At 56.0% G+C, this 12,090-nt stretch overlaps 1 protein-coding gene across 1 annotated transcript in view; it reads left to right on the forward strand.

Annotated features, from left to right (window-relative positions):
- The first annotated feature begins 6,336 nt into the window (after positions 1-6,336).
- The window catches only part of PLXNA2 (plexin A2), a 210,138-nt gene continuing 204,384 nt past the window's right edge, over positions 6,337-12,090 (forward strand). The window contains exon 1 of the mRNA XM_081112157.1: positions 6,337-6,497. Coding sequence (XP_080968283.1) covers positions 6,389-6,497 — 109 coding nt within the window. The 5' untranslated portion in view covers positions 6,337-6,388. The remainder of the gene's footprint in view (positions 6,498-12,090) is intronic.

Below are 12,090 nucleotides of genomic sequence, written 5' to 3' on the forward strand. Positions count from 1 at the left end.
TATGAACCCGGAGGTCATGGATTAATTCCCGGTCAGGGCTCAATCCCCAGTCTGGGACATGCAGGAGGCAGCCAATCAATGATTCTCTTCATTGATGTCTTTATCTCTCTCTCCCTCTCCCTTCCTCTCTGAAATCAATAAAAAAATATATTAAAAAAAGAAAAAAGAAAATGGATGTCAGGTCAGATAAACCTAGCTGCAAATTCTGACCATACCATACTCTATCTGCGTGGCCTTGGGAGCAACCACTTGACCTTTTGCCCATCAGTTTTTGCATCTGCAAAATGGGACGATAACATGTACCTTGTAAGATAAGACTGGCAAGGACTAGGCATCCTATAGGCCCACCGCCAAGCACTGCAATTGAAACAGTGGCCATCCAATACTTTCTAGCTCTTGCCATTATTATGATCATTATAAACAACAGAAGGGAAGCCATCGTTTTATTTAAAGGAAGAACCTTGGATAAAATGATTGCTTCCGATCAGTTCCAAGAGTTTCTGATCTCAAAGGAATGAACCAGACAGGCTCTGTCCTGTCTTACTCACTCCCGCCCGTCAGACACGGTCCCTCGGAAAGCTGGCAGCCCAGCTCCCACTAAAGCTCTGAAAGCAACTGTCATCCTAGCCAGGCTGGGCCATCGAAGCCAGGGGGTACATGTGGGGGGTCACTGACCCCAAAGGCACATCTTCATAATACACCTCAGGCAATGAGGGTCCATGCCTTTCCAGTGAGTGTCCAATCCAGGGTGTTCTCTGGCATCTCAGCCACTCCCCTGCTCCCTGCCTGCCTGGGCGGGGCGGGTGTGTGTGTGTGTGTGTGTGTGTGTGTGTGTGTGCTCCAGCATCCCTGTGCTCTGTGTCTGTGTAGGAAGGTAACTGACAGAACCTCTGGGCCTGTAGCAGTTTCCAGGGGAGAGAAAGAGGGACCCCGAAGTGACGGGAAGACGATGCAGCCACCCCTGAAGAGAAGGCATATTTCTGAGGAGTCAGCTGCTTTGCGTTGAAAACCAAGCCAGAGAATGAGCTGAACCACAGCCGTCGAGCAGTGGGTTTGGCTCTGGAAGAGTTGCCTGGATGGTAAGACAACACCCCCACGTGTGTCTGACGTGTTCCGATTCCCAGCCAGGGTCTTATTTGCTTCTATTGAAGCGGTGGCTGCGAGGCGAAGAATATTATCCCCACTTTACAGATGGGGAAACTGAGGCACCGAGAGAATTAGCCAGGGATGACGTGACCAGATGGGTGGCACCTCCAATTTTGGACTCTCTTAGAGACAATAAGGACAGAAGACCCTTTCTCAGGCCCTCACTGCTAGGCACACAGCAGGGACAAAAGTCAGGCGCCTCCACGCATCCCTGGCCTTGCTTGCCTGAAGCCCAGTGGAGTCCAGGCTCCCTCCCTCCTCCTGCAGCCTACACTGTCCCAGGGACCCATGTAAGTAGCTGCAGAGCTGGGCTAGGCTGGGCCTCTCAGAGACTATCCTTTCCCCAGAGCACCATTCTAGATGGATGGAGAGGGGGAGGGGAGGCAGGGAGAGAGGGCGAGGCATACAGGGACATAAGCTCCACTTGTGGGAGGTGTAGTGAGAAAGGAGTGAAATCCCGCCTTGTTGGATTTGGAGCCTTAACAGGCTCGCTACTGTGTAAAGTACACAGACAAGTGGGATTTGTGGAGGGATGAGAGGTGCGGAGAGAGGAGGGGACATCCTATGAATGGTGCTGAGAATCCTGGCGCAGGTGCTCTGTTGCTCTGTGTCCTGGGCCCCTGGGCCCCTGGCCCCCTTGCCTGGCCGAGGGCCGCCAAGCTGGCATCCCAGTGGCTCCTCTTCCATTCATGGGACTTGGCCCACACACTCCTGTCTGGCCCATCAGAGGAATCCCTTTGTTCCCAACACTGTGGGGGGTAGAGGAAGCGCCTGCTTCTGCCTGACAGCGTCTGCCCCAAGACCGCGAGGTCTGGTGGGAGACAGAGGGCCCACCCACCAGGGACAGTCTCAGGGTCGGGGCAAGGGAAAGAGGACGTGAATTTTATTTATTTTTAATATATTTTTATTGATTTCAGAGAGGAAGAGAGAGGGAGAGAAATAGAAACATCAATGGTAAGAGAGAATCATTGATCGGCTGCCTCCTGCACTCAAGCCCCACACTGGGGTTTGAGCCTGCAACCTGGTCATCTGCCCAGACCGGGAATCAAACCGTGACCTCCTGGTTCGTAGGTCTACCCTCAACCCCTGAGCCCCGCTGGCCTGGCTGATGTGCATTTTAGAGCAAAGATAGGTCACGTTGGTGGTGGCATCCGTGGTCTCAGCTTTGAGAGCCAGCTGCAGCCTGCGAACAGAGATCACTTCCCCAAAGTTCACACGCTGTGGCTGGCAAGCCCTCCAGCCTCTAGGCCACAGGTCCAGGCCCACAGCCTCCCAGGCCAGCCCCCATTCTGCTCCAGGCAGCCTACATATATGCGTGCCCACACGCCCAGGCAGCATTCCCATGCTGCGCACTGAAGGCTTGCCCCCCCCCCCCCCCCGCCCGCCCGAAAGCAAGCAGACTTAATGCTGAAAGGCTGCCGAAGAGTGGCCGGCTTCCAGCGCCAAAAATATGTCTTGTGATCCGAGGGACTACCGTACTGGCATCTATTTGTGGGCCTGGAGCTGCTGCTGTGACAGAGAGAGGACTTCCCCCCTGGCATCGGCTGGTTGCCCATTGGGGCCTGTTCTCCCCAAAGTCTAAGGCCTCCTTGCAAGGGCCCTAGGAGGGCTACTCAGCCAGACTCACCCTCTGCAGGGGAAATCCGTAGTCATGGCTCCCAGGAAAGGTTCAGCTCCATTCTAGACTGCCCTCGCCCTGTTCTCTCCCACCTCTCCTATCCTCTTCCCCAAGTCACCCGTCTAGTGACAAGCAAAGAAGAGGCCTGGGCCCTGGACCCACAGAGGACTCTCCAGGAGCATGGAGACCAGTGGAGGAGGGTAGGTTGGGATGGAGAAGAACCCTGCTGAGTTTTTGAGGATTTTCCAAAAAATGATGATTTTATATAAGACGATCATGTTCCCTGTATCCATTTGATAAATATTTATTGAATACCCACCACTGGACTGGGCTGTGGCTGCCCCTCCTCATGGAAATGAAGATGCACTGCAAGGCACTGTGCCAAAGCTTGGTGAGTCCCCGGGGGCTGTGGGTTTGACACCATTTGGGCAGGATGAGGAAGAGGACATCAAAGCCAACTAGATACCAGAAAACTCGAATCCCAGAAAGACATAGGCAGGCCTAGGGGTAGAGAGCCTGCTAGATTATTAGCATGATTTCTAAGAAAAAGAAAATGTGTGGAAGAGATAATTATGTGCTGCATATAATTTCCTTAAAGGATGAAATCTAATAAATTCCCTTTTAATAAATAATATTTGTGGAATAAATGAATGAATGAATGGATACCCAGTGAAAAGAGAAATGAGGTTATTTAAACACCTTTAAAGACCAAGGACATTACCTAGAAGGATGTTATAGCTAAATATAAACCATGAACCTGAGTTGTTCTTTTAACTCCCATGATATATTATTATAATTATGTGCTTAACTAACAAGATTCATATTTTTCCTTTAGCTGATTAGGACTGAACATATGAATAAATATTTCCATTTTAATGATACCATTAATTCTTCCAATACTTTTAAATATGTCTATTTTGATTCCTTCAACTGTCTGGTGATTGATGGTAGACATCCCCATCTTACAGATGGACAAACTGAGGCCCAGAGATGTTAAGGCTACTTCATCCAGGGTTCCTCCCAATAGACCGGGTTAGTGTTCTTCCCATTGTTATGTGACCACGGGTATTCCCACAATCTCTCAGGCAGGACTCAAATCTCAGACTCACTGAGTGGCAATGGGAACTAAGTCACTGCCACGCTGCCTTCAATGTGTGCTCCTGCCTGTCTTCTCCCTCTCTCTCTCTCTCTCTCTCTCTCTCTCTCTCTCTCTCTCTCAAAGAAAAGGGGAGGCTAGGAGTGAAGGATAGAAGAAGTGGAGGAATTTGTTTCATTTTATCCTTTCTTGCCCTCTCTTTAGAATTTATTTCTGGGCCCTGGGTGGTAGTCACACAATTGTATTAATGCAATTTAATTATTTAAATTGTATTATAATGTTCCTAAGATGTGATTAAACTGATGCATGGGGAAGAGGTGTGACCTATACCAGGGTCACAGAGCACTTGATTTAGAACCAGAGGCCCTGATCTTCAGCTTCGAGCTTTATCACCTAGCTATTTCCAACCTGCCGCTGGCTGGCTTAGGTGTCGCTGGCCAGACTGATGCCCCATGTATCAAACAAATGGGAGAAATGTTGTTGCAAAATCTCCTAGCGCCTTCTTCAAATCATCTTCCGTAATAAATTGTGGTTTAGATGTCGCCTACTCAGCGATAAGGAGGTAGACGAGACCGTCTGGATGGGGAGACAAGATCTACTTATAAGGGGAAATTAATAATAATATAGGGTAATTTATGGTAATTGCCTGGAGGGGTGCCAACAATAAATGCTGCAGAAGTTCACAGAAGAGAACAGGTATGGGTCAGGGAAAACAGCTTAGATTATTTTGTGGCTCCACAGGACATAACGAGGAATAATACCCAGTGAAAGTGACAGGGAGACAAATTTCAGCTCATTACAACGAAGAAAGCCTTTTTGAATCAGTAGCTAATTTCTGTAGATGAAGTAAAGCCTGGATTGCCCCCAGTCCGGTATCGAATGGACAGTTGTGCAAGATGACAGGTGAGTCTTCATTTCTTCCTTTTTTTTCTTTTTTCAGGCCCCTGCTGCTTTGGGAATTTCAGGCAACTCTGGGGTTTCAGGAGTCAATGTTCCCCCTTATTTTTACCACTGAAGGCTGTGGCCACGGGAGGGCAGTAGAGGGAGTTTCTCGGAATACTCGGACGTGCCCAGTAAACTCTCCCGTGCTCTCATCTCCAGCAGGGACTACGCAGACCCCGCGAACTCGCCGGGGGTCTGGCTTGCAGGCCCGGTTCGGTTCCGACAGCCGCGTCCAGAGATCCCCAGACCCTTCACGGGGCGTAATCAGTGGTCATAAGGGCGCCGAGGCATGGCCACCCGGAACCCAGAAACCTCTCACCTGAGGTTATTAAAATAAGTTGTCTTAAGGCCACCTCTCAGATTCCCCCGCCGGGCAGGCGCCGGGTCGGGGCATAGACAGCTCCCCTCCGGTCCCCTCCGCTCGCCAGAGGCCCGGGACCCCCAAGAGCTGGAAGCTGGAGATTCCGAGCAAGACTCATCTTTGCGTTATGAAAATAATAATTCATAACAACTTCAAATCTCATTTGACAGCTTGTTGGCTTTCGGAGATTCACCAGCAGAAGAAATTTGCTCCCACAGATTCTGAGACCCCCCAGTGTCAACCTTGGCAGCCAAGGCCGGTTCCTCCCTCCCCCCACTTCACCCCACGCGCAAATGAAAGATGGAGAGGGAGGTGTGCAGGCTGTGCGCGGGGACCGGTGATGCTCAGGGTGGGGGAGTGCCTGTCCCCGCGGCCCTCACGCCCTCGGCCTGTCCCGAGCTCTCCCCGCGCCCCGGGCGCAGCCAGCTGGGCTGGCCAAGCCTCCACCCGCATTCCCAGGCCCCGGCAGGATTTTTTTCGCTGCCCCCTTGGCACTTAAGGGGGCCGGTGGGGCCGGGCTGAGCCGGGCGCCTGGAGGGCAGAGGGGCGGCCTCCCGATGCCAAACGGGCTTCTCCTTTGTTGACAGCTGGCGGGGGAGGAAGTCGGGGAGGGCGGGGAGGGGGCCGGGGGCTGGCGGCGGGCGGTGCCAGCGGCGGGCGCGGCCGGCAGGGAGGGGGTTAAGGCGCGCGGCCTCTATGATAATGAGCCGCCTGGTAATATAGGGAGGGAGGCCGGGCGCGGAGCAGCGCCGCCGCCGCCGCGGGAGCCCAGCAGCCGGAGCAGCGGAGCGGCGTCCTCGCCAGCCGGGAGCGGGAGGCGGCGGGGCAGGGGCCGGCGATCCTCGGCCGAGAGGGCGAGCCCCGGGGAAGGAGCCCCCGCGAGCCGGGGGGCGCGAGCGCGGCGGACCTCCCCGCAGCCGGAGCCGGCGCGGCTCCCGGAGGAAATGGGACCGTGAGCGGACCCGGCGAGCCAAGGGAAGGAAGCGCCGAGATTGCTGATGTCAGAGGCGCCCGGAAAGTCGCGCTGGGAAAACCTGAGGACCGCCTGGGCTCCGCCGCTTCCCCAGGACCGGCACCGCCACCCCCCGCCACCCCCCACGCCCCCTCGGCGCCGCCCGGGTCCCCCGCGAGCCGGCGGCCAGCGCCCGGGGACGGAGGGGCGCGCGCCCCGGAGACCGAGGGGCCGCTCCGAGAAGACAGAGAAGTGGCTGGGGGGTCTTCGTGAATGTGGACTCCATGTGGACGTGGCTCCCCCGGTGACTGCGAGCTGCGGGCCTCGGCGGCGCGGGCGGACGGACCGGAGACGCCAGGACAGACGGACGCCGCGGAGCCGGGTAAGCGGCGCTCGGGTCGCTGGCGCCCTCGGCCCTCTCTCCCCAGACACCCGGCCGCCCCGCGCCGGCTCCTCCGGCTCCCAGGCGCCTCTCCGGGGTCCCGGCCCCGGCTCCCGGGCTCGGCGCCGATGGGCGAGTCCGCGGGCGGACTCGGAGCCCTGGCAGCTCGGGCTCCCCCGCCGCCGGCTGCCGGTGGCCGCGGCGCTCCGGGGCGCGCCTTCCCCGCGCACCTGCCGGGGCTCTGCGGCTTGGGGAGCCCGGGGGCGGCGGGGCTGTCCCGAGAGCTGGGGTCAGTGTGGGCAGTGGTGGCACGAGAGCAAGAGAGCCCCAGGCCACTGTGGCCAGCGCTCGACTCGGGGGGTCAGGGGGCGGGGGGGATGTTCACTCCCGGGCCAGAGTCCCTGGCGGCCGGCGGCTGTTCCTGGGGATCAGGGGACTGACTGGGGAATGGAAGAGGAAGCTGCGCGGGCTCCAGGGGCTCAGGGAGCCAGTCCGAGGTGCTGAACGGGGAGAGGCGCCCCCATGCCCTCTCCGCGCGCCCTCGTGGTGCGCACCAATGGGCACCTGCCCTGGGCGTGGGCAGAGGCGCGGGCTGGGAACTGGAGTAGAAGCTTGCCCAGGACCAACGGGAGCCTTCTCGCCGCCCCCCCCCCCCCTCAAGTGATGTAGGGACCTTAGAAAATTCTAGCCCTTGGGAGCCATCCCACAGGTAGTCTCCTTAAATGTTAGTCCTAGGCTGGATGGCCAAAGAGAGAGTCACCAAAAACTGTCATTTCAGCTCCCGGACAAATGTCCGTCTACTTAGCATGACCCTTGCCATAGGAGTTACCTACTCAAACTCAGGTCCTGGGTGATAGAGATAATGGGGGTGGGGAGTACAAGACTTGGGGTTCTAGGCCGGTTAAGAGTCTACAGTGAGAGCCCCCTGAGGTGGGCAGTGGAAATATGACCAGGTCTCCTGTGGGGATCCAGTGACATAGCGGCAGTGGCTGTGCAAGGGACAGACAATACGGCCAGTCTGAGGGCCTCGGGCTGCCAGCTGGATCTTGGCAGTGGCTGGGGGATCCAGCAGTTTGTAGGAACCTGCAGAAATTTGGGGACCCATTCATTCTCTTCCTTGTATTCTCGAGTGCAGTGGACAAGATTTATGAGTATCTGCGCTGGGCTGGACATTTCAGGAGGAGAGTCAAATTCAGCTCTCTCCTCCTGGGATGATGATAGCAACACCCCCCCACCCCCACCCCAACCCATATCTCTGGGCTTCTTTCTCAGACCTTGAAACTCCCCTCTTCCCTCTGGGCAGGCTATGAATTCTGGGGCCTTCAACAGAGCCACAGAGCCCAGGGAAGAGGTAGCTCTGGCAGGAGGAATGAGCTATTCCTGGATGGAAATGCACAAGTTTTATGCGCTCACCCCAGAAAGCTCCTGGAGTTGCTAGCAGCCCTCTCTCCTCTGGCCTCCTGGCTGGAAGAGAGAAGAATCCATGAACTTCCCCCTCACCTCTCTAAGCACCAGGTGAAATAATTACCAGTGATCTCCCCTCCTTGGTCCGGGGAGTGGGGATGGGGGAGTGAGGAGAGAGGAGAGGGGACCAGGGAAACTGAAGGAGCATCTGTCAAGATGCCCTAGCCAGGTGGTGTTTCTTTTCCCTTCTTCCACCTGAGTCTCTACCCCAACCCTTCCGCACCCAGGAGCATTCCCTAAGGGAGCCATTCCCTCCATCCCCCAGCGGACCCTCCTCAGGGTCCCGCTGATAAAGGGGGGTGTGCACACAGCCCTCTCTGCTCCCTCACTGTCTTCTGCAAATTGCCTTTGGATGGGGCAAGTTGGCTGGCAAAGCTCTTGCATGGGAATGACATTTGGAGCGATGGGCAGTGGAGATGGTGGTGCCGTGGAGCAGCAAGATTCGACCTGGCAAAGTACCGGCAGGTCTCCTCTGCCCAGGGACCCCAAATCTGACAAGGGGGTCCCACCTGGCCTCTCCTTTGACAGGACCTAGGGTCATCCTCTCACAGCCCAGAGCAGAGCAGGGGGCTGGCTGGGCTCCCAAGTCTAAAGGAGGAGTAAAAGGTGGTGCTGTATGTCCATTGCCTAAAAGCAGCCGTGTCATGACAGGGTCACTGGCCCCCTTTCAGGGCTGGTCTGACTACCTGGCCCTGTCCCCAAAGCGCCAGGGCCCATTCACCCTCTCACGCTGCTGACCGTCTGAAGCTGCAGGTGAGGGAAACGTAAAAGTTCACCCTCCGTTTTACTGGAGTCTGCGCTTCCAGCGGGGTTAAGAAGGAAACCCGCAAAGAGCAGCCCCTTCTCTCTTTGGTCTCTTTCCCATCGACACACACTTCTGATGATTCCGTTAATCTGTATTTCATGGGCATGTTACAAGGAAACGCACAGAGCGGGAGGGAAACCGGTGACACAGTTAAATATACAGGGCAGCAGCTGGCAGCAGCCCGAGCCCGCCTGCTCAGGTGCTATGAAATATTTACGGTTCTGGAGTTGGCACTGTTTGGGGTTTTATAGTCTCTCTCCTGCCTCCTTTTCTCTGGCTGCGTCCTCAAGACAGGGGGTCTGGTGAGGGGAGACTATTCCTGTCTCCAGCAGCAACAGCCCCCGCCCCCAGCTGTCTGTCTGCTGCCACACAGCTGTCCCCACACACACAGGCTGGGGCCCAATATACTTCTGTCCATCATGGCCAACGGGGAGGCAGGGAGCTCCCAGCCAAGCCCCTCACCCCCACCCCCATTCTGACCATAAAGAGACTGGAGCATTGTGTTACAGTCTGTTAACTACAAATAATTCAGGGCTGTCCACGGGGAAATGCAGAACCGGGCTTGGAGGTGCTGTAGTTTTATAGCTCATGTGCACCCCTCCCATCACCGCCACCCTCGCCCAGGGGCAGTCTGTTATCAATTCATTATATGGGAATATTCTGTTTCTCCCCTGCACATATGCTCCGTTCAAACAATGATGAATGGGCCCGATTCCCTTATGGGAAACAGTTTTTTCACTTAGTGACAAAGATTTCATGCCCGATTAAAGTAAATGAGGGCGGGTGTGTGTCCACTTCTCTTCTGGTCATTTCTAAAGGTGAGCCCTGTGGAGAGAGAAAGGCCGCGCTTCCCAGGGTCAAACAGCTGGTCCCAAGGGAGGGTGAGATGGTCAGAAGTGGACCCCCTCCCTTTCTCCTGGGGGTCCATTGCCTGGCATGGGGCATATGGAACTTCTTTATCTCGCTCCAGACTCTCCCATCTGGAACTGAGGGCAGAAATAGAGGCGAGAAAGTTCTTTGTTGGGGAGCAGGGTCCCTCTTGGGTGAGAGTGTAAAGAAAGGAGGGGGAGCTGAAAGGAAAGGCTTAGGCCTAAGCAGTGCAAAAGTGCCTGCTCTCTCAGCTGGTTAACCATTAACCCCCGGCCCTGGCCTGGCCACATCTCCTGCGTGGGTGAGGACATCCTCGGAAACCCAGAGGACTCACAGGTGCTCCCGAGGCCCTCTCGCCCCAGCAGAATATCCACTCTGTCTCCCCTTGCCAGTTCCAGCCCCAGGCTCAGTCCGGCCCTTTTCTCCCCCTCTTCCCGGCACCCTCCTCAGGCCCCCTGCCAGCTGGCCCTCCATCCTGGTATTGCCCATTAGTTGTCTGCATGGTAAGGTACTGGCAGAGGCCAGGAGGGGGGCAGCATGCTGGGGAGAGTCAGGAGCTGGTTCCACGCTGGGCTCCAGAGCAGGAACTCCCAGCCCAGGTTCTAGACCACTTCACACATGAGTCAGCCCAGGTGTCCCTGGGGGTGGGGCTGCGGAAGGTGGCTGACGCCCAAGTTCCATTCTCCGTCTTCCTCGTGCTTCTCGCTGTGGGTCTGGCTTAGGGGTCCCTGTGTTGGCCTCTGAGATTAGGTCATTCCATCAGAGGCCTTGTCAGAGCGTTTCCAGCTCACCAGACCTGGTGTCCAGCAGGTGGACCAAAGATGCAGCAGCCTGGGCGCACCACCAAAGACCCAAGGCCTGATATAGACAGTCACAGATAGACGGAGAGAAGCAGGTGACAGAAAGGGACGGCGAAGACGGAGAGGCTGACAGTGTGAATGGAGCAGAAAGAGCTGAGAGCTAAAGCACAAAGCACGTGGCAAAGACCCTTCCAGGCAGATGGGGGCTCCTTCCTATCTTCCCAGGGACGGGGGAGGCTCCTCTGGGTGAACTGGGAGGCTGAAGTAGCAGGTTATCGCCACTAGAGGGGGCTCTTGAAAACCAGGCTTGGCTCTAAACAGTGGTTTTTGTGCCTTTTTTTTTTCTTTTTTAAGACAAGAAAAAAATAGATGAGATATATTAGAAACTACCAGCTGTCACTACCCAGAGACCACAACTGGTAGAGTCCCATTGCCAGGGGGACCTCGGGGCCCTGTCTGGTTGCTGGGGACTGGAAAAGGCGCCTGCAGCATTAAGCAGGGTGCCCCAGGGTGGGGAGCAGCCAGGGAGAGGCCTGTCCGGACAGGATGCCTGGGGGTGTGAGGCCGGGAGGAGGGCTGGGAAGGAGGGCTGCCTTCTCGAGTTAGCAGCACTCAGTCTGCCGGCTGGCCCCGCCAAGAGGCCCTCGCCTGTCTTTATCAGCAATAAAAGTTTTGGCCCATCCCCAAGGCGCCTTCACATGCCTTCCCTCCTTCCAACTCCCTGCCTGCACAAAGACTTTCGAAACCCGCCCAGGTGGTGGCAAAACTGTTTCTGGGGAGACTGTTTTCAAAAGATCTTTCGGGAACGAAAGGCCTGTCCAGGGCGCATCGCTGATTTAATCTCGGTCTTCATGTTCTCTGTGGGAGCCTTTCTCTGAATGATAATTCCCCCTTTCATTTCCGCGCAGGACAATGTGGAGAGGGCCTTTCTCATCGGGGAGATAATAACTGCCTGAGAGGGTGTGCAGAAATATGGACGCGGGGCGGGCGGGGGGCCAGAGTGTAGCATCTCCTCAGACCTGATACCAGCCCCTGATAGTTCATCTTGGTTTCCCTTTGGTGCACGTTGACCTGGGGTCAAGGAGGGGAAGGGGCTGGGGGAGAGAGACAAGAAAAACAAGATAATGTATCGTGTTCTGAAAGTTTAATCCTGCTTTTCCTTGGCTGAAATTACTTTCAGTGTGCGAGATAAGGCGGTTGGAAAGTTCAGCAGTGTTTGAGAAGGAAGAGGGAGAGGGGTCCTGGGGCCCAGGGTGAATAGCCAGTCAATGAACCTCTCTCCTGTGCCCCCAACACCCGTGCTCCGATGGGCACTCCAGGGCTGCCTGCACTGTCCAGGAATGACACCCACGGGCTTCCTCCCTTTGTATTGAAACAGCCTCCCCGCTCCCCTTAGTTGGGAGATGGAGGGATGGAGGGAATGAACATCCCCTCCAACATGAACCCTCACATTGGAGCTGTACCCCACGCTGCTGGCCCTTGCAGCGAACAGCAGACACTGAAAGCTGGGACTGCGACCCATGTCCGTGAAACCAGCAGAAATTGACCACGTAGGCAGTGCTAGGCATGTCTCAGCACCCAGTACAGAAGGGAAATGTCATAGGTCCTACCTTTAAGAAGTGGACAGTATCCTAGGGGGGAGGGAGACGGACAT

The sequence above is a fragment of the Myotis nattereri genome (genome assembly GCF_964212035.1).
Source record: "Myotis nattereri genome assembly, chromosome: 18".
In the NCBI taxonomy this organism is placed as follows: domain Eukaryota; kingdom Metazoa; phylum Chordata; class Mammalia; order Chiroptera; family Vespertilionidae; genus Myotis; species Myotis nattereri.